The sequence below is a fragment of the Solanum tuberosum genome, unplaced genomic scaffold (genome assembly GCF_000226075.1).
Source record: "Solanum tuberosum cultivar DM 1-3 516 R44 unplaced genomic scaffold, SolTub_3.0 scf00114, whole genome shotgun sequence".
Classification (NCBI taxonomy): Eukaryota; Viridiplantae; Streptophyta; class Magnoliopsida; order Solanales; family Solanaceae; genus Solanum; species Solanum tuberosum.
The window spans coordinates 150241-172279 of record NW_006239038.1 but is presented as its reverse complement, the minus strand read 5'-3'; the positions used below and the strand labels follow the sequence as shown (position 1 = coordinate 172279).

Genomic DNA, 22039 nt, shown 5'->3' with positions numbered 1-22039 from the left:
ATTATAGTTTGACAAATTTGTATAACCTTATCTCTACATTTTGATAATCTTATTGGCTCAACTAATTTATTTTTCATGAATAGGCCGACTAAGGAATAAAACATATTCTAACCATATTATAAATCATTTTAGTGCCTATAAACACATCAAAAACTTAATTTTTTTGGTTGAAAATAATTTAAAGAAAATGGAAGATTATATATTTTCTCATTTTAATGCAATTTTACTACTTATAGCTTTTATTTTTTCCTCAATTTTCATATGGAAACTTTTAAAACCTCAAAACCCCTTACCGCCGGAGATCTCCGGTGGCTGGCCGGTGATCGGTCATCTCCTCCAATTTTCCGGCGCCGACGACATCCCGTTATCTCGAAAATTAGCAACTTTAGCTGACAAATACGGTCCTGTTTTCACTTTCCGGCTAGGTCTACCATGTATACTAGTCGTCAGCAGTTACGACGCCGTTAAGGATTGCCTGAGCACCAACGATATAGCCTTCGCCGCCCGGCCGGCGTCTTTAGCCGGTGAGTACATCGGGTATAACAACGCTATGCTTTTTCTAGCTAATTATGGTCCTTATTGGAGGAAAATTCGAAAAATTGTTCTTCAGGAAGTTCTCTCGAGTAGCAGGTTAGAAAAATTGAAATTTGTTAGGGTTTCTGAAATTCAAACAAGTATCAATGAGCTTTACTCTTTAATTTCAGTCGCCGGAGAAATTGTTGATTTTCCGGTGAAAGTTAATGTTACTAATTGGATAGAAAAGTTAACTTTGAGCTTGATAGTGAAAATGATAGCTGGGAAAAGCTATGGAAGGGTTGAAAAAGGGGGAAATGAAGAAGAAGCTGAGAGGTTTAAGAAAGCTTTGAAGGATTTTATGTTTATTTCAATGGAGTTTGTGTTATGGGATGCATTTCCCATTGCTTTATTTAAATGGATTGATTTTCAAGGTCATGTTAAGTTTATGAAAAGGACTTTTAAAGATATTGATTGTGTTTTACAAAATTGGTTGGATGAACATTTGAAGAAGAAAGAAAGAGTTGATGTTGTTGATGGAAATGAACAAGATTTCATTGATGTTATGCTTTCTATGATGAGCAATGAAGATTTTGCAGATGGTCATAGTAGAGAAACCACCATTAAAGCTACTGCTCTGGTGAGTGCTGTCTCTTGATGCTATATATACATTGTTTTCTTGATATGTTGCTCGGACTCGTCAAAAATGTCATAGGTGCATGTCGGATCCTTCAAAAGAAATACATTTTTGAAGGATTTGACACAGATGTGGCAACATTATTGGAGAGTTCGAGCAACATAGACAACAAAACACCTAGTGTAGTTCCACAAGTGGGGTCTGGGGAGGGTAAGATATAAGCGGATCTTATCCCTACCTTTGAGGTAGAGAGGTTGTTTCCGATAGATTCGTGGTTTGGAAGATCATTGCTTTTCTTGAAATTGACTTAAAAGTTTATGAATTTATTTTCTATGTATTGATAGTGAATATGCACACTATGAAAGTTATGAATGTTTATGAGATGCTTGTGTGTATATGTTCATGATCATGGGCTATGTTGCTCAGACTCTTCAAAAAATGTCGTTCGGTGTGTGTCGGATAACTTTGGAGGATCCGATATGAGTGAGGCATCATTGTTGAAGAGTCTGAGCATCATCAAAAATGGGTAGTTGTTCAGTTGGTTTGCTCGATGCACAATTAAGTCATTGGGTGTCAGTCACGTGCACTTATCAGCTTAGTTACAACGACCGTGAACTCTTTATGTCAAGTCTGATATGGAGAGACTGTGTTCTGAATTGAATTGTGCAACCATTTAGCATGATCCCAACATAATGGATATATAATGGTGTAACTAGGAGCTGTCTATTAGGAGTACTTTGTTTAAGAAGATTGTTCTTTTGTTTGTCTTTCTTGTCTTGTTTTTCTTAAACGGTTCTTTCTACCACAGAGTATGGTGTTGGATGCTTCGGACACGACTGCTATTCACTTAAATTGGGTAATGGCTACATTGTTAAACCATAGGGATGTCATGAAGAAAAGTCCAAGAAGAGCTAGACACAAAAGTTGGCAGAAACAGATGGGTAGAAGAGAGTGATATCAAGAATTTGGTATACTTCCAAGCTGTCGTTAAAGAAACGCTGCGATTATATCCGCCAGCACCTTTGTTAGTACCTCATGAATCAATAGAGGACTGCATTGTACAAGGATACCACATTCCGAAAGGTACAAGATTGTGGGTCAATACTATGAAACTGCAGCGAGATCCTAAAATTTGGTCGAATCCTAATACATTTGATCCAGAGAGATTCTTGACTAGTCAAGCAGGATGTGATGTTCGTGGTCAACAATATGAGTTCATCCCGTTTGGCTCTGGAAGACGATCTTGTCCAGGGATCACTTATGCAACTCAAGTGACACACCTTGCAATAGCTCATTTGCTCCAAGGTTTTGATTTTAGTACACCATCGAACGAGCCGTTGGATATGAAAGAAGGGCTAGGCATGACAATGCGCAAAGTAAATCCTATAGAAGTGATGATTACTCCTCGCTTGCCTTCTGTGCTCTATAAGTTCTAAGATGTAAAATGATCCACTTTTTTCTTTTTGTTATGTATGTACTTTGTGGATGTATATTTTATACATGAGGAAATAATTTGAGTAACAAATCTCTTATTCCAATTAGCAAGCAAAAAGTGGTAGTAAAATATCACTTGTCAAGTCTTATTGAGAAGAGGTAATAAGATAGGACTTGGACAAGTATTCAACTTATCGCGGATAAAAATTGGACATGTCAAAAGGAGATGCACATGAGAGATTTACGATGAAGACACAAGGTAGATTGAAAAAGTGTTGAGGAGAGATAAAGTAGACGGAACAACTATTTGGAGAGAGGTGATCAAATAGAATTTGACAAGTCTTCAACTTGTCGAAGACAAAAATTGAACATGTCAAAATGAGATTGAAGAGGTATGAGAGATTTACAATGTAGAGGTAAGGTAGACTCAAAAAGTATTGAGAATGAGATACAACAAATCAAAATACTATTAGGAAGAGGTGGGACGTGGGGCTTATTGTTGGTTCCCTTCAGTTAGAGTGTAAAGACTGAAACTATTAAGAGAGAAATGTGATTTTTTTTTCTTTTGTTTGTGAGGATTATTGTTCAAGTGATATACGAGATTTAGAATTTTATTTATTTTTGACGTGTGAGATTTATTTATCATCTTTTGTATGCCCAAAAAATTTATTTATATGATTTTAAATATTGGATGCGTGAATAGTCTACTCGGGACCTCAACAATAGGGGCTTGATTGTGATAACACGTTAAATGAATGTTGAGTCTAACTCAACTTTAAAATAGCTCAAGAGCAAAGAATTGCTATCCATCTCCGATGTTGTTGGGTTCTTCAATTCTTCATTCATCTCTCCATCCACGTCTAATTCATCTAGACACATTCGATATTGGATGATTCACTGTCAAGATGTCTTGACGGTGAAATGGTAGACAAGAAAAACTCAAAATCTCGTGCTAAAGAGTGTGGTGGTTCAAGTCCTCTTCACCAGTGTTCCATCCAATCCTTCCAGTCTTTGTCCAACAATAAAAGCATGCACCTTGTCTTGAATTTGAACCCAACTACATCCAGGGTTTTTCTTCACTCCCCTCAGCTTCATCAACTCTCTTATACTATCAGCTTCACCCCACCGCCCTGCTTCAGCGTACATGTTTGAGAGAAGAGCATAGTATCCAGGATGATGCGGCTGCAGCTTAAATAAGTGCTCAGCTGCCCAAGAACCCAAGTCTACATTTCCATTGAGACGGCATGCTCCAAGGAGCGCAGCCCAAACATTGGAATCTGGTTCAAATGGTAGACGAGTGATAAGATTAATGGTCTCATCCATAAGCCCAGAACGACTAAGTGAGAAGATTTAACTTCAAAGTTGGATTACGATTTTACCCCTTCACTAAATTTAAATATTGTTAATAAACTAATTAATAAATTTTAAATAATAAATATATGGTATTGATCCATTATATTTCTAGATAGAATTAATTCACGGAATATTTAATTTATTTTCATTCTATAATGGAGTTTGGTAGATGAAGTGTTTCGTAACAACAAAAGGCAATAAATTATATCCTTCAAAAACTGAAATATCCTTTAACATTAAAGAACAAAAATATCCTTTGAATTACCATACATCTTAATATGACACACATATATAAATTTTAGTTAGAAACTTTACATATCCCTAACTTGAACCAATCAAATTCTGATAGATGTTAGGTATATCATCAATTTTTCTAAATGGGCTAAGAGGTTTTGTCCAAATGATTATTATTTTTTTTCTAAATGGGGGACACCATTTGTTTATAATATAATTAAAAGAGATGATGGATGAGAACACAATCAAATGAGATGCTCAATGGGGTATTTCTTTTCTATTTTTATAATTGTGAAACAAGGTGTACCGCACTAAACTTTTGTCATTATCTTTAATTAAACAATTGATGGGTTTGTTGACAAATGATGACTCAATGGTTTATTTACACTACTACTATTAATCAGCCTAAGACGGACTATTCATCTGTTTTGTCTTCTTTGACAACTACAATTAATTTAATTGAGATGCATTTAAGCTAATCAAGACACAAGCAGAAATTATCAAGAAAGAAAAAGATACCTTTGCAAATGTGAGAGCTTTTAAATTGAGAGAACGGTGTAACTCTCAATTTAAAGCTGTTTTTTAAATTATTATTCAAAATAAGCAAAGGCCAACACACTCGTATTCCTTTCTTTTATTGGTAAATTTCTTTCATACTTCTTATTTATTGTACTCCCTCACGTTCATATTAAGCAAATTGTTCGTCGACTGACAATAAATATAATTTTTAAAAATTATAATTTTATTTGAATTAAATATGAGCCCACAGTGGGAAATGCAGTATGGGCTAAAAATGTCTTTACTAGAAGGAAAACAAAGCTGCAATAATAGAAGGGTGGACCCACTCTTGGCCAAGGGGTGTCAAGCCACACCCTTTCATCGGAAAATTATATTGTATATAAAGGTCAAATTTTGATTCAAGTATTGAAACATTTTGACATAAGTGGAAGGTTTAGACTAGTGGTTAAGGGATTGCGAAAGTTAATTTTGATGTTACACTCCTTCTCTTTTGATTACTTAATTTTATGAATAACTATTTATACATATTGTAATTGTATTTAAATCATTTACAAATATGTATACTAAGTAGCGTGCAATACACATATATTTTCCATTTTGAAATTTAATTTTTTTTCAAGTATATAGAAATCTTGTAGTTAATTAAATTGCCATGTTATCTCTTTGTCTTTGTACTTATTTATGACTTCATATGCACATTTTTCTTTAACTATTTTGCTATTTTAAGTTCATTGATTCAACTAATTTAATTTAACGTAAATTCTTATCATGAAATTTTTTATTCTTTAAGCCGAATTCAATGCTTTCTTGTATCTCTGACTTTCATACGTAATAGATTTATCTTAATTATAATTTGACAAATTTGTATAACTATCTCTACAATTTGATAAATTTATTGGCTCAACTAATTTATTTTTCATGAATATGCCGACTAAGGAATAAAACATATTCTAACCATATTATAAATCATTTTAGTGCCTATAAACACATCAAAGACTTAAATTTTTTGGTTGAAAATAATTTAAAGAAAATGGAAGATCATATTTTTTCTCATTTTAATGCAATTTTACTACTTATAGCTTTTATTTTTTCCTCAATTTTCATATGGAAACTTTTAAAACCTCAAAACCCCTTACCGCCGGAGATCTCCGGTGGCTGGCCGGTGATCGGTCATCTCCTCCAATTTTCCGGCGCCGACGACATCCCGTTATCTCGAAAACTAGCAACTTTAGCTGACAAATACGGTCCTGTTTTCACTTTCCGGCTAGGTCTGCCATGTATACTAGTTGTCAGCAGTTACGACGCCGTTAAGGATTGCCTGTGCACCAACGATAAAGCCTTCGCCGCCCGGCCGGCGTCTTTAGCCGGTGAGTACATCGGGTATAACAACGCTATGCTTTTTCTAGCTAATTATGGTCCTTATTGGAGGAAAATTCGAAAAATTGTTCTTCAGGAAGTTCTCTCGAGTAGCAGGTTAGAAAAACTGAAATTTGTTAGGGTTTCTGAAATTCAAACAAGTATCAATGAGCTTTACTCTTTAATTTCTGTCGCCGGAGAAAATGTTGATTTTCCGGTGAAGGTTAATGTTACTAATTGGATAGAAAAGTTAACTTTGAGCTTGATAGTGAAAATGATAGCTGGAAAAAGTTATGGAAGGGTTGAAAAAGGGGGAAATGAAGAAGAAGCTGAGAGATTTAAGAAAGCTTTGAAGGATTTTATGTATATTTCAATGGAGTTTGTGTTATGGGATGCATTTCCCATTGCTTTATTCAAATGGATTGATTTTCAAGGTCATGTTAAGTTTATGAAAAGGACTTTTAAAGATATTGATTGTGTTTTACAAAATTGGTTGGATGAACATTTGAAGAAGAAAGAAAGAGTTGATGTTGTTGATGGAAATGAACAAGATTTCATTGATGTTATGCTTTCTATGATGAGCAATGAAGATTTTGCAGATGGTCATAGTAGAGAAACCACCATTAAAGCTACTGCTCTGGTGAGTACTGTCTCTTGATGCTATATATACATTGTTTTCTTGATATGTTGCTCGGACTTGTCAAAAATCATGTCGGATCCTTCAAAAGAAATACATTTTTAAGGATCTGACACGGGTGTGGCAACATTATTGGAGAGTTCGAGCGACATAGACAACAAAATACCTAGTGTAGTTCCACAAGTGGGGTCTGGGGAGGGGGGTTTTACCCTGTATGCACCCAAAGGGTAGTGGTTGCGGGTTTCCCTTGTCATAAAAAAAAATGAAAAAGGATATGAGCAGATCTTATCCCTACCTTTTGAGGTAGAGAGATTGTTTTCGATAGATTCATGGTTCGGAAGATCATTGCTTTTCTTGAAATTGACTTAAAGTTTATGAATTTATTTTCTATGTATTGATAGTGAATATGCACACTATAAAAGTTATGAATGTTTATGAGATGCTTGTGTGTATATCACAGTATATGTTCATGATCATGGACTATGTTGCTCGGACTCTTCAAAAAATGTCCTTCGGTGTGTGTCGGATAACTTTGGAGGATCCGATATGAGTGAGGCGTCATTGTTGAAGAGTATGAGCATCATCATAAATGGGTAGTTGTTCAGTGGGTTTGCTCGATGCACAGTTAAGTCATTGGGTGTCAGTCACATGCACCTATCATCAGCTTAGATACAACGACCGTCCACTCTTTATGTAAAGTCTGATATGGAGAGACTTTGTGTTCTGAATTGAATTGTGCAACCATTTAGCATGATCCCAACATAATGGATATATAATGGTGTAACTAGGAGCTGTCTATTAGGAGTACTTTGTTTAAGAAGATAGTTCTTTTGTTTGTCTGACTAGTCTTGTTTTTCTTAAATGGTTCTTTCTTCCACAGAGTATGGTGTTGGATGCTTCGGACACGACTGCTATTCACTTAAATTGGGTAATGGCTACATTGTTAAACCATAGGGATGTCATGAAGAAAGTCCAAGAAGAGCTAGACACAAAAGTTGGCAGAAACAGATGGGTAGAAGAGAGTGACATCAAGAATTTGGTATACTTCCAAGCTGTCGTTAAAGAAACACTGCGATTATATCCGCCAGCACCTTTGTTAGTACCTCATGAATCAATAGAGGACTGCATTGTACAAGGATACCACATTCCGAAAGGTACAAGATTGTGGGTCAATACTATGAAACTGCAGCGAGATCCTAAAATTTGGTCGAATCCTAATACATTTGATCCAGAGAGATTCTTGACTAGTCAAGCAGGATGTGATGTTCGTGGTCAACAATATGAGTTCATCCCGTTTGGCTCTAGAAGACGATCTTGTCCAGGGATCACTTATGCAATTCAAGTGACACACCTTGCAATAGCTCATTTGCTCCAAGGTTTTGATTTTAGTACACCATCGAACGAGCCGTTGGATATGAAAGAAGGGCTAGGCATGACAATGCGCAAAGTAAATCCTATAGAAGTGATGATTACTCCTCGCTTTCCTTCTGTGCTCTATAAGTTCTAAGATGTAAAATGATCCACTTTTTTCTTTTTGTTATGTATGTACTTTGTGGATGTATATTTTATACATGAGGAAATAATTTGAGTAACAAATCTCTTATTCCAATTAGCAAGCAAAAAGTGGTAGTAAAATATCACTTGTCAAGTCTTATTGAGAAGAGGTAATAAGATAGGACTTGGACAAGTATTCAACTTATCGCGGATAAAAATTGGACATGTCAAAAGGAGATGCACATGAGAGATTTACGATGAAGACACAAGGTAGATTGAAAAAGTGTTGAGGAGAGATAAAGTAGACGGAACAACTATTTGGAGAGAGGTGATCAAATAGAATTTGACAAGTCTTCAACTTGTCGAAGACAAAAATTGAACATGTCAAAATGAGATTGAAGAGGTATGAGAGATTTACAATGTAGAGGTAAGGTAGACTCAAAAAGTATTGAGAATGAGATACAACAAATCAAAATACTATTAGGAAGAGGTGGGACGTGGGGCTTATTGTTGGTTCCCTTCAGTTAGAGTGTAAAGACTGAAACTATTAAGAGAGAAATGTGATTTTTTTTTCTTTTGTTTGTGAGGATTATTGTTCAAGTGATATACGAGATTTAGAATTTTATTTATTTTTGACGTGTGAGATTTATTTATCATCTTTTGTATGCCCAAAAAATTTATTTATATGATTTTAAATATTGGATGCGTGAATAGTCTACTCGGGACCTCAACAATAGGGGCTTGATTGTGATAACACGTTAAATGAATGTTGAGTCTAACTCAACTTTAAAATAGCTCAAGAGCAAAGAATTGCTATCCATCTCCGATGTTGTTGGGTTCTTCAATTCTTCATTCATCTCTCCATCCACGTCTAATTCATCTAGACACATTCGATATTGGATGATTCACTGTCAAGATGTCTTGACGGTGAAATGGTAGACAAGAAAAACTCAAAATCTCGTGCTAAAGAGTGTGGTGGTTCAAGTCCTCTTCACCAGTGTTCCATCCAATCCTTCCAGTCTTTGTCCAACAATAAAAGCATGCACCTTGTCTTGAATTTGAACCCAACTACATCCAGGGTTTTTCTTCACTCCCCTCAGCTTCATCAACTCTCTTATACTATCAGCTTCACCCCACCGCCCTGCTTCAGCGTACATGTTTGAGAGAAGAGCATAGTATCCAGGATGATGCGGCTGCAGCTTAAATAAGTGCTCAGCTGCCCAAGAACCCAAGTCTACATTTCCATTGAGACGGCATGCTCCAAGGAGCGCAGCCCAAACATTGGAATCTGGTTCAAATGGTAGACGAGTGATAAGATTAATGGTCTCATCCATAAGCCCAGAACGACCAAGAAGATCAACCATGCAAGCGTAGTGCATCTGTGATGGTTCAATGTTACGAGCAAGCATGTCGTTGAAGTATTTCTTTCCTTTATCAACTAATCCCCCATGACTACATGCTGATAGAACTGCAATATAAGAGATGGAATCGTGTTCAACACCATCCTCTCGCGTGGCTTCAAACATATCAATTGCAGTATGTATATCACCAAGCATCCCATACCCTAAAATCATAGTATTCCATGATGCTACATCCCTGTTCTCAATCCTATCAAAAACATTTTGAGAAAGATCAATCCGTCCACATTTGGTATACAAATCCAAGAAAGAATTTGAGACAAACAGATGTTCATGAAACATTCTTCGCACTGCAAATGCATGGATTTCCTTTCCTTGTTTAATCGCAGAAATAGTTGCACAAGCTGAGAGAACTCCAACAAAGGAAACAGTATCGTGCTTCATCCCAGTTGGCACCATTTCAGAGAACAGTACAAGAGACTTTGAGCAATGATTTGTCTGTGAATAACCAACAATGAGTATATTATAAGATACTTCATCTCTAAGAGACATGTCAAACACATTTTGTGCCAGATTTAGACAACCACACTTTGCATACATATCGGTTATAGCATTTGAGACGAAGAGATCAATGACAGACCCATTCCTTATTGACCTGGCATGTATCTCCTTTCCTGAACGAAGACAACCAATTCGTGCACATGCAGGAAGAACATTTGTCAGTGTAATAGATGTTGCAGTTTCACCACTAGATTGCATTTCCCTGACAAGTCCTATAGCCTCTAACTCTAGCCTATTTTGAGCAAAATTTGCAACCATTGTATTCCACGATACAACATTTCTCGAACACATTTTGTGGAACACGGCAGATGCTTCAGCTGAACGGTCTGATTTTGCATACATATCAATCAAGGCGTTGGCAACAAATACATCACACTCTAAACCTGTTCTTAGACAAAAACCATGAACTTCTCTTCCCTTGTTAAACTTTCCAAGTTCAACCAAGACAGGTAACAAACTTGAAACTGTAGTCGAATTTACATTCCAACCTCCATCAATCATAAACCTAAAACTTTCCAAAGCATGGTTATTAAACCCATTATGAGCAAAGGTACCTATCATTGCATTCCAAGAAACCTCATTCCTTTCAACCATCTCATCAAAAACTTGTCTTGACGACTCAACATTCAAGCACTTCCCATATGCATCAACGAATGCATTACCGATAGCCACTTGACAATCCAAACCCACTTTAATCACATAACAATGAATCTCACTAACCATTATCCCATCCTCCAGCACAGCACAAAGAGGCAATACACTCACAACACTTACCACATTCGGCTTAAACTCAGACCACATAACCATCTCCCTAAACACCCCAATACCTTCAAAATAACACCTATTATCCGAAAACACCCGAATCATACTGTTCCACGAAACCAAATCCCTTTCAGACATTTCATCAAATACCTTCCCCGCACTCGCCAAATCACCAAAACTCCCATAAAACAACATCAATGTATTATTCACAAACACATCATAGTCAAAACCCAATTTCATCAAACACCCATGAACCTCCAACCCTTTTCGAACCTCACCAAAATCAGTACAAAGCTTAATCACAAAAGGGAAAGTATGATCATCTGGCACAACCCCACTTCTCAACATCCCATTATAGACCTCAACAACACCCACAACACCCAAAATCGTCTGAGCTCGAATGAGGGTGTTGTACAGAAACGCCGAACGGGAAAAAGGGAGACTTTGGTTGAACATCGTCCGTACGATTCTTGGGTCTGATGAAAAAGCGGCGTAACGGAGAATGAGAGCTGCGGAAATGGAAATGCTGAACGGAAGAAAGCCATTGATGATGGAGAAAGCGTGAGCTTGTTGGGTTTGAAGAAGGCATTTGGTTGTGGAGCAGAAATTGAGGAGATTTTTTGGGTTTTTTTGGTAGGATAGTGATGATTCAGTGAGAGTTTGTAGAGATTTTGTGAAGATGAGAAGAGGAGAAGAAGCTATACGAGAAATTCGAACATGGTGGAACATTAGGTGTAAAAATTAAAGGAAACTAAAGAAGACTCATTCATATGAGTATATGACTTTAGGTTATATATTTACGAGTTAATAGTCGAAAACACACCTATTTGCAGCCCCAAATACCAACAGCCCCAAACACACCTGCTTTCACTTTGCATCCCCAAATACCGACAGCCCCTCTTCACGGCATACTTCCCACAAAAATACTTGCTGTGCTGAGTACTGAGTGCTGACTGGCCAGCCTTCTTGGTCCTCTTATCCCCGTAAGGAAGCAAAAAGGGTTGAAGAAGACTACCTAGCAGCGGCAACAAACCCTGTCTTTCAAGAATAAGGGATTACTTCTATTGTTGGAATTTCATCCCCAAATAGGTAAAAATCGAATCTTTATATACTTTTATGTGTTTCTTTGAGCTTGTGAACTTGCTTTAGCATTTAAAGTTAGCATCTTTTGGTTGATTTCTTATTGTATTTGAAGAGAAAAAACTCATTCTTTATCCACTTTATATGAGTTTAGAGTTAATACTGATAATGGAGCCCCCCACCTAAACAATTCCTCCTTCCCAATTTGTGGTGTTCGGTTGAGGCCTAGTGGTTAATGAAGAGACTTGAGCATACGAAGTCTCGGGTTCTAATCTGAGCATAGACAAACACTAGGTGATTGTTTTCATGTGCTCTAGCTTGGTGGATAGAGTTACCTTGTACCTGGTACTTGTTGCTAGTGGGAGGTGGTAGGTATCCCGTAGAACTAGTCAAGGTGTGCGGATGTGGGTTCGGACACCATGGCTATTGAAAAGAAATTGTTTTCGGTGTACAGCTTCCGGAAAAGATTTATCTTATCTTGCTTTTTAGGCATTTCAAGGTTCAGTCTTTTCAATTAGGAGTAGTACTTCTCACTTAGTCTTGGATCAAAACTGACCCACTTTTGCTAACATAAAGGATTATCAAGGTTCAGGAGTATATAAAACTTTGCGAGTTTTTCTCCTACTTGAGCCTAAGTGTGTGTTCTAGAAAAGGGTATAAATTAGTATTAACTCGTGATCATTATACTAAGCATAATGCTGGTAGTTATCCTCCACTGCTGGTAGATATTTTGGGGAGAGTGTACTTTTGAATTATTGCTAATGAGTGGTTAATTCATCAAATGAAATGAGCTTAAATGAAAGTGGGGATTCATATAGCGGACCCCAACTTGTTTGGGATTGAGGAGTAGAGTAGCATTAGTAGTAGTTGTAGTGGTTGATTTGTATGCATGTCTAATGATTTATGGAAATAAAAATACTTTGCTTCGACTTGGAATTTTGGGGAAAATGCTAATCCATCTATGCACCGACCCAGCTTATTTTTTATTTTCTTTCAGGAATGACATTAAATGGCAGTTTAGTTCAAAAGATAGGTAATGCAATTATGGAAGTCGCAAGGAACAAAGGCTCAACATGGTGGTACACACCTCACATGGCTGCAGCATCTCGTGCCATAACCGAACGGATCCCATTGGTTGATATTCTTCTTGAAGTCAGAGATGCTCGGGTATGTATAAACCCTATCCTTCATGGATCTTTTCCTTTAAATTGTTGCCCGGTATATGTTTGATTAAACGTCAGAACAAGCTTGCTAGTATTACTCCATAAAACGTTTTGTTTTGTGATGTGGTCTTTGAATAATATATTATGTTTGTGAATAAGTTATTTATTCTCTTAGACATGTGTCCTCTTGTCAACAAGTGTTGACCTCGTATGAATCCATCCTGCATGATCTGTACATATCAATTAATGGAAAATTGGGAAGTTCGGCTTTGTGTAGTGTGGTTTGTCGGTTGGAGTTTAGCAGATCAAGAAGTATGCACCAGTTCTGTGATAGACCATTACTTTTGGCCTCTTTTGGTAGATAATTTGCTTTTACCAGCTATTCGTTATCATCCAAGGCCTTTTTCTATGTTGATTTGAAGTATCAAAACAAACATATGAAAACAAATACACAAGTGTATATAGAATGAGCATAAAGAGATAAAAAAGGATAAGTAACATCATTGCTTGATATATTGTCAAGTTCCTAAAGGTTGTCCGAGTAGTTCAGGCATATTAGTAGAAACCTGAAGGCTCAAGGCTTGAACCCCAGCTACAACACTCGTGGTGAGCCCATCTATTCCATCCTTGATGGATTGGATTACTCAGCACCTGTGCTTGTGGATTTTAGCTGACTGCTTGGCGTATTTAGTAGAAGATTATGCAAGTTGGCTCAAACACCACCACCAGTTCACCACAAGAATAACAACCCAGTTTAATCTCACAAGTGGGGTCTGGGGAGGGTGGTGTATAGTATGTACGCAAACCTTACCCCTACCTTATGAAGGCCTCAAACACCACCATCATGTATAAAATTGAAAAGTTGGCAAAATTGTCAATGGCATTCATGGCGAGTATTTCGTTAAGGACTCAGTTATAATTCGATATATGTTCAATCATGTTCCAGTTCGTTTGTTTACGAGGATATGCTTGTATATCTATCCTCTAATTATTTATTCTTATTTTTCCCCTTTGGCTTTTCTCAGATTCCTTTATCATCAGCATGTGAGCTAATTAAGCATCATTTGCCTTCCTCGAGGCGCATTATTATTCTGAACAAGACAGATTTAGCAAATCACATTCAATTAAAGGTGATGTGTTGCTCTTCACTTTCTTAGTGAGCTGGCTTCTGCTTCTCTTGACAATTACTCATCTAGCTGATTCCTCAATACCCCCTTCTCTAGCCACACCTTTATCTGATAATGAGCAGCATACATGATAGCTTTTTGTTGTTAGGCATTACTTCCAGTCCCAAATTATTGCAGATTTTGTCATATATCATTTTTGGTTGCTTCTGTCTACATGTACAGATATTTACATTTGTTTCCTGCAGGAATGGCTGAAATACTTTGAGGAACAAAAGTGTCTTGTTTTTGGAGTCAATTCCCATAATAAGGATAACATCAAAGAGGTAATCATCTGAAAGTTTTCTGCAGTTGATCATGTTCTAATTTGCAAATTGTTCTAATGTAGCAACTCTTGTTGGTTTGATGTCATGTTGGTAAATTGTTGTTCTCAACATATATTACACATAGATCAAAAGGTACATAGAGGGGGACTTAAGCCTGCATAGAGTTGAACGTTAATGTTAACATATGAGGTCAATGCTCTAACAGGCCAAGTTTTAGTATAAGTACTATACCCCAGTGATGCTATGTTTCATTAAGGGCAGCACGGTGCACAAAGCATCCCGCGTTCATATGGGGTCCGGGGAAGGGCCCAGACCTCAAGGGTTGTGATGTAGACAATCTACCCTAATGAAGGGTTACTGGCTGCTTCGACGGCTTGAACCCGTGACATATAGGTCACACGGAGACAACTCCAACGCCCCCCTTCATAAATTATATAAATTATCACACCAAGTTCTCTAGCTTGCATTGAGTTCATAAGGCCTTTCGGTTGATGGTGCACCCAAAATGCTTGCGTCCATTTGAGTATGTTTATCAATCTGACTAATATTGTAGAGTTGACATTGATATTCTACTAACGAAAAAGGTGTAGGTCTTGATGTTCATCACTAGTTAATCCGAAGACCTTTTATTTCACATGTGATGCTCATTTGCATCAGATATAAATCTTGACATGTTGCAGACTTGCAGTTACTGAACTTTCTGCGAGCCAGAGTTCGAGAATTACCAAAGATTGGTCATGGGGATCAGACAATTACATTAATGCTTGTCGGCATTCCTAATGTTGGGAAGTCTGCCCTTGCCAACTCATTGCATCAAATTGGAAGGATCAGTGCAGCAGGTACATCAACTTTTAGTACAAACTGTTAGTTGTTAAGTTCTTGTAGCTGTTTTCTCGTGTTTTTAAAAAACTCTCTCTAGAGTATAGAACATATCTAAACCAAACATCCTGAAACATTCTTTGTTTTGTAGAGAAAGGAAGATTAAAGCATGCCATAGTGAGTCCTCATCCAGGAGAGACAAAAAATATTAGTGGCTTGAAGGTATTTATTTCTTTTTTGTAGAAACACAGTTTTTTTTCTTTCAACCAGGCAAGTTGTGAACTAGAAGGTTAGGGATTTTTTGCATAGTACCTGGGCTTTTTTTTTAGCTTACGGGGTTATAGCTTTCCTGTTCTCTATTTGATTTTTGTTTTTGTGTAGTCATATCTTGATGAAACTACTTTTACAAAATCAGATCGCAAGCCATCCTAGTATTTATGTGTTAGACACCCCTGGTGCTTTCCCGACTGAGATTCTCGATGCAGATGTGTGCTCCAATCTAGCTTTAACAGGTACAATTTCCAAAACATTATCTCCCGCCAACTTTTTTGGATTTTCATCAAAACATAGTCGCAAATCGCAATTCTCTTACAGCTCATGCTCCTCTTGTTAACTGAAGGAAAAAAAGAATGAATGATAGACATTATTTGGGAAAGAACTGTACACAAAGAGAAAGTACCATGACAAGTGAGAAAGTGGAAAATGCGGAAGTGAGCTACCAACTGATAGATATTCTATGTTCCTTTATTCTAAATGCAGGTGCTATCAGAGATTGCTTGGTCGGGGAAGTGGATCTTGCAGAATATTTTCTATCCATTTTTAACTTGAGTGATGAATATAAGAAATGGGCCAACTTGTCATTATCAGGCGCTGATGATTGTTCTGAGTTAGAGAGAAGACAGAAGAGACAATATTTAACAGATCACACACAGGTAAAGCAGTTTAACAGGAAATGTATTATAACGTCTTTCTTTCCTCTTCGCTATATGCAAATCACAAGCTCCATTGCGTACTAAGTACCAACTGTATGTCAAGCTCGAGTTGAATTTGCTTATGTCCTGCATTTCGAATAATAAGTTCAACAATCATTGTTATTGCGCCTTTACAATAGACTTTTGTTTTCCCGAAACCAGTTGAATACTTGTCAGGCAAAACCAGTTAGTTTAGAATAACATGTTCATTGTGGTTCCCCACCTTATATATATCCGGAAAAAAGTATGATTTCCGAAAGTCCCACGTTACCAATAGCATTCGAACTGGGTATGCATTTTTTCTTTTGTCAATAGCCTTCAATTTGTGTTTACAATCTCTAGCAGAGAGAAAGAGAACAGTCCTTTGACAGATGAGACTACTTCACGACTATGTTGCTCAGACTCTTCAAAAATATCTACGTGTCGGATCCTCCAAAAGCTATGTATTTTTGGAGGATCCGAGAACATCTTTTGAGGGTCCGAGCATCATAGCTTCAGGAATGATCTAGTTTTCGACAATGTGCCTATGAATATAGCAACATATGGCTACAAAATTTGATAATTCGAATGCTGAATAAGTGGAACCTCGGTAGATCCTGTAATCGCCACATTCATGTCGATCAACAACTATTAAGCAATGGAACCTGAAATTGTAAGTTTTTAGCTCTGACTTGTATCAACTCCTTGTTAGATATGACATCTCTGATTATTCATACAGGATTTCATTGTGAACAAAGTCCGAAGAACGCTCTTCGAAGCAGTTTCATCATTCAATGGCAATCTACGCAATGAGGAAATTATGTTGCGGCTCATCAAAGCAGAGTTTTCTGTTCTTCGCGATGCTTTTAATTTACCTCCTGATTCGGATGATTATGTTCGTAAAGTGGCTGCTAAGTTGCTTAATCTGTATCGTACTGGAAGGCTTGGTCATTATACTCTAGACCTTGCTCCAAATAATAACTAAGGAGAAGTCTTATACGCGAGTCATGACAGTCTTGGTTGAGGTGTCTAAATGAAAAGACGATTGTGTTGCTATAGGGGACTCCCTTCACCGTGATATCAAAGGCGCAAATGCAGCTGGAAATGCATCAGTGTTTATCACAGGCGGAATACATGCTGCTGAACTTGGACTTGGCAAATTCGGGTAAGTCGAGGATGATGATACTGCTGTACATAATCATGCCTTGAAAAACAATGCATATCCTACATATGTACTCCCTTCATTTACATGGTGAAGAATGCAGTATTCACTTTGTACCTCTTTTGGTTTTGGTGTTAACCATTGTGTTTTATCTGAACCATTTTATCTTGGTGGAATACAAGGATTGTCATGATCAAGTTGTAAATTAGTTGTTGCTATTATAGGTAATGTGAATTATATGAAAAATGGCACTATTTTTTAACTGGTATTGTTGCAAGTCTTGTGTTAAATATACAAGAGGGAGAAGGGGCAATTATAGCAGTCATTGATACCATAGTCTTTCGTCACCCAAAACTTAAAAATGTCCTCTGTATAAGACTCGTGATGAGAATAAGCACAAAGCATTCCTCCCAACATTGAGCGGAATAGTCAAGGTACGTCAAAGCTAACTCAAATACAGCGATACAAGGGAAAAAAGTACACAGATAAACACAAACAAGCAGTATGATTCCTCAGAAAAGCACATTAAATGAATAAGAGGTTGAAATATGATTCCTCAAAGCAGAAGAAAAAAGTAACTTGATCCTATAGAAGTAAACACTAAGTAAGTAATAACTTTGGAGAGATCAAGCTTTCTGTAAAAACGAATCCGTTCTGAATACATTCTGAATCAGGTTGAGGCCATAAGCCAGATGATTCTTTGAATGTCTTCAATACAACACCTTTACGTTCCACGTGTCTGCAACGGAGTAACACTTCACCGTCTGAAAACTTGTATTTTGGTATGATTGAATGAAGATCAGTACCTTGTATAGAAAAAAGTAGAATCCAAGATTCCTTGATTCCGTAGTCTTTCATTACTGATAACTTGAATGTGTAGATCCCGCGATGAACATGAGTAGAATAAACACAAAGTAATCCTTCCAATACAGAAAGGCCATATTTTATGTAATGCCTATGGAAAACCAAGGACATTCCCTCTTGCCACGGTATCTCTCTATACACCTCATTTGAAATACTAAATGAAACCAAAGAATTATTTAGTGATGAATCAAGCCAATGAAATGCTCCATGTACAAATGCTAAAGAATCCTCCATATCAGACAACACGGGGTGAACACCAATAGGACGTTTATCAATTTTTCTCCACGAACCACTTTTTAGTGTGAGAATTTCAGAACGAGCTCTTTGATCAATCTTAAGAATCTTATAGTCACCACTAACTGAGTCATATCCCAATCCGCAAGCATAATCACTTATCACTGAAAATTCTGTACGAGGAAGTACTACTGATTCTCTCGTGGAGGGGTTCCATAGCAAAAGTATGTGGCGTTCATAACAAGGATAATCACGAACCTTGATGAGAGCCAAGCCATCATAACAACAATACATTCTGAAACTCAATGGTCTACGATTACAAGGCCAATCAAGTTTTTGTACATCTTCAACCAATTGAACCGATGATAACAAAGCTGTTGATAAAGAAGAACAATGAGAGCGAAACTCACCATTAAGAACAAGAATTTTGGGGGAATGTTGGTTATTCTTCCCATAATTGAAATGTTTCATCGTAAAGTAAGGATCCGATACCAATGTCATCCAAAGCATTGAGACACATTTGAATCGAAGAAGAGACCGCACAGGTAACTTGATGAGGATGTCTATAATTATTTCTTCTTGCAAGTGAACTCCCATTATCCTTGGATGCTTCACAAATCTCACTCCTACAATTCAAAATTTTCGTTAGCCTTATGCAGCTAAGGAGCGCAAAATATAAAGAACTAAACATAAAAAATAATTTTCAAAAAAAGTAATTTAGCATCTACACATATATATATACATAAAAACATTTATATAAAAGTGTAATTTTTCATGATCTCCTAAGCTCCGCCGATGGATCCATCTATCTAAGTCTCGATAGACAGAGTTTTAAGTTAGGCGAATAGTCGACATCCATCTTCTTTGTTTTCTTTGAATGCTTCATAACTCTCTCCCCTGCAATTCAAATTTGTGGTAAAGCCACGATTTTCACTAAGAAAGTTTCTAAGTATAATGAAATTGAAAATAAAATAAGCCGAATTCAAATATCTGCAGAGAAAAAAAAAAGAGATACCTTTGAAAATATTTGACTTTTGTGCCATCTTTAGAGCTGCCTTTTTTTTTTTTTAATGCTTACGTTCTCCTTTTAAAGATTTTTTTTTTCCTTTCCTACTTCTTGTGTGATACTTTTTTTTTTTTATTTTCCTAATTTTGATATGATACGGTATTACTTTTTTTTTATTTTCCTTATTTTGATATGATAGGTATTACTCTTTTATTATTATGTTTTTCCTTTTATTAATATGATACGTTATTTTCTTTTCTCTTTTTATTTTCCTATTTTTTATATGATACATTATTACTTCTTTTTCTTTTTTATTTTCCTACTATTAATATGATATACATTATTTATAATAAATAAATAATTAAAGATATCTAACTCGTTTTAACTCTATGTATCACCTTGTTATTAGGATGTCAACGGTTCTTAGTCATTTTTTTTAATAACCATGATGTTCGAGTCAGCTTAAGCTCATAACAGCTTATGTTCGACATTTGAGGACCGTTTTTCAAAGATTGAGAAAAGTGGAGTTGTGTGCAAAAAATTTCAAGTGCAAGTTTTGGCTTGAGTTTGTGGCTTTCTTGGGTCCTGTGGTGACAAAGGAAGGTATTATGGTTAATCTAGCCAAGATTGCGGTTGTTCGTGATTGGACGAGACCTACTTCCCCTACCGAGATTCGGAGTTTCATCGAGTTAGCGGGTTATTACCGTTCTCTTTCATCGCAGCTCCATTGACTAAGTTGACTCAGAAGACTTGTGGTATTTTTGTGGAGTGATGAGTGTGAGGTGAGCTTTCAAAAGCTCAAGGAGTTATTGACCTCGGCTTTTGGATCGTGACAGACATTTTAAAACTTTGGAGATGAGAGAGTCTGAATAGGCTGCTATTGGAATATCAATGGTCCCAAGGAGAAGGCTGCAGCCGAGGTCAAGTTCAATAACATGGCCCGAAGGTTAAACAATTTATTCCAAGATTCCTCGACACCGTAGTCTTTCATTACCCAAAGGTTAAAATTGTACTTGTCCTTATGAGCATGAGTAGAATAAACACAAAGCATTCCTCTCAATACCGAAATGCCATAGAAGGTGAGGTGATTAATGTCGGACATCACAAACCTTACATCTGGCATTGGTAATTCTGTGTACACCTCATTTGAAATATCAAATTAAACCACAGATTTCTTCAGTGAACAAAGCCAATGAAATGCATTATGTAGAAATGCCGGAGAGTCCATACTAGACAACCTGACAGGATAAATGCCAGCAGGATGTTTATTAATTTTTCTCCAGGAATCACTTTTCAGCGCGAGAATCTCATTGCGTGATCTGTCACCATTAATCTTAAAGATTTTATAGTCATTACTAGTTGAATCATATCCCAATCCGCAAGTAAAATCTAATCTATGTGAAACTCTTGTACGAGGAAGTACTATTGATTCTCTTGTGGAGGGGTTCCATAGCACAAGTTTGATGTTATGAAGATGATTAAATTCACTAACCGCCATAAGAGCCAAGCCATCATAACAGCAATATAATTTGCAACTCCTTACGTTACCGGTACAAGGCCAATCAACTTGTTGTACGTCCTCAACCAGTTGAACTGACGATAAAGAAGCTAATGCCAAACAAGGATCATATTGGAAGGAGGAAAGTTCTTCGTTAAGAAGACAAATTTTTTGGGAATTTTGGTTATTCTTGGCATGGTTGAGATGTTTCATCACAAAGTAAGGTTCAGAGATCAATGTCATCCAAGACTTTAAAACACATTTGAGTCAAAAAATAGACATTTCTTCGTCAAAGTGAATTCCCATAGCGCCATCAACATCTATCTTAGTCATTTCCTCTGAATGCTTCGCTACTCTCTTCCCTACAATTAAAAATTGTGGTTTACATAAAAGCAGATCTAGAATTTTGAGTTTATGGGTTCTGTATTCTAGAAAAGGTAACTTGTTGGGTTCCAAAAAAATTTTATACATATTAAATCGATTTCTTAAAACAGATACAAGATTTTTGCCAAAATTAATGAATTTTGCAAAAGTTTTAACTAGTACTATGGCTCCGCCTCCGCCCCCTTAGGAAGAGTTTAAGTTAGGAGATAGTAGGTATTCAGCTGAACAGTTGAGGTACGCCAAAGCTAACTTAGATACTACCGTTACAAGAGACAACACACACACACACATACACAAATACAAACAAGCAGAAAATACAGAGAGATTAAACAGAAAGAAACAAATACCCTTGAAACGATTTGCCTTTTGTGTCATTTTTAGAGCCTCCTCCTCTCTATTTCTTTGATTTGAATGCTTAGGGTTTCTCATTTTAGAGCTTTCTCTTCTTTATATACTAGCTCCTCGACACGTGTGTGTGGCACGTGTAATCCGAGTCATGTACTATACACGTGTGTTGCATGTGTATTCCGAGTCATGTACTATGTAATCTTGTATAATGATTTTAATATTT

The 22039-nt window shown here is 36.8% G+C and overlaps 4 protein-coding genes, 1 non-coding gene and 1 pseudogene across 7 annotated transcripts; 3 read left to right on the top strand and 3 right to left on the bottom strand.

Moving 5' to 3' along the window:
• Window positions 1-98: 98 nt before the first annotated feature.
• LOC102597221 (cytochrome P450 82C2-like) lies at window positions 99-2690 on the top strand (annotated as a pseudogene).
• Window positions 2691-5684: 2994 nt separating this feature from the next.
• Window positions 5685-8296, top strand: LOC102594454 (cytochrome P450 82C2-like). The gene is made up of 2 exons (XM_015309749.1): window positions 5685-6686; window positions 7564-8296. Exons 1-2 carry the CDS (start codon window positions 5721-5723, stop codon window positions 8188-8190), a joined length of 1593 nt encoding a protein of 530 aa, XP_015165235.1. The 5' UTR covers window positions 5685-5720; the 3' UTR covers window positions 8191-8296.
• Window positions 8297-8747: 451 nt separating this feature from the next.
• Window positions 8748-11604, bottom strand: LOC102595447 (pentatricopeptide repeat-containing protein At4g14170-like). Its single transcript, XM_006349723.2, has one exon. The coding sequence runs from the start codon at window positions 11585-11587 to the stop codon at window positions 9158-9160; it is 2430 nt and encodes an 809-aa protein (XP_006349785.1). The 5' UTR covers window positions 11588-11604; the 3' UTR covers window positions 8748-9157.
• A 23-nt stretch (window positions 11605-11627) lies between these two features.
• Window positions 11628-17682, top strand: LOC102595775 (DAR GTPase 2, mitochondrial). 3 transcript variants are annotated; one of them, XM_015309748.1, is made up of 9 exons: window positions 11628-11947; window positions 12914-13105; window positions 14127-14231; window positions 14474-14551; window positions 15240-15390; window positions 15522-15592; window positions 15786-15882; window positions 16130-16302; window positions 17060-17682. In XM_015309748.1, the coding sequence occupies exons 2-9, from the start codon at window positions 12938-12940 to the stop codon at window positions 17303-17305; spliced, it is 1089 nt and encodes a 362-aa protein (XP_015165234.1). In that variant the 5' UTR covers window positions 11628-11947; window positions 12914-12937; the 3' UTR covers window positions 17306-17682. The 3 variants fall into 3 exon arrangements, 2 of the variants coding, with proteins under 2 accessions (XP_015165234.1, XP_006349786.1); XM_006349724.2 differs by having other exon boundaries at window positions 11629-11947; window positions 12936-13105; XR_001473722.1 differs by having other exon boundaries at window positions 11862-11947; window positions 12936-13105; window positions 16130-16993; window positions 17060-17151.
• On the bottom strand, window positions 16734-16827 carry MIR5303G (microRNA MIR5303g). The gene has a single exon (NR_130400.1). It is a non-coding gene; the product is annotated as a microRNA MIR5303g (primary transcript).
• A 400-nt stretch (window positions 17683-18082) lies between the features above and the next one.
• LOC102595119 (F-box/kelch-repeat protein At3g23880-like) lies at window positions 18083-19177 on the bottom strand. The gene has a single exon (XM_006349722.2). It carries the CDS (start codon window positions 19175-19177, stop codon window positions 18083-18085), a length of 1095 nt encoding a protein of 364 aa, XP_006349784.1.
• Window positions 19178-22039: the final 2862 nt, after the last annotated feature.

Coding starts and splice junctions, on each gene's coding strand:
- LOC102594454 (XM_015309749.1), top strand. CDS start 5,721: ATGGAAGATCATATTTTTTCTCATTTTAATGCAATTTTACTACTTATA. Junction 6,687..7,563: donor CCATTAAAGCTACTGCTCTG/GTGAGTACTGTC, acceptor TTTCTTCCACAG/AGTATGGTGTTGGATGCTTC.
- LOC102595447 (XM_006349723.2), bottom strand. CDS start 11,587: ATGTTCCACCATGTTCGAATTTCTCGTATAGCTTCTTCTCCTCTTCTC.
- LOC102595775 (XM_015309748.1), top strand. CDS start 12,938: ATGACATTAAATGGCAGTTTAGTTCAAAAGATAGGTAATGCAATTATG. Junction 15,391..15,521: donor TGGAAGGATCAGTGCAGCAG/GTACATCAACTT, acceptor TTTGTTTTGTAG/AGAAAGGAAGATTAAAGCAT. Junction 16,303..17,059: donor ATTTAACAGATCACACACAG/GTAAAGCAGTTT, acceptor TTATTCATACAG/GATTTCATTGTGAACAAAGT.
- LOC102595119 (XM_006349722.2), bottom strand. CDS start 19,177: ATGGGAGTTCACTTGCAAGAAGAAATAATTATAGACATCCTCATCAAG.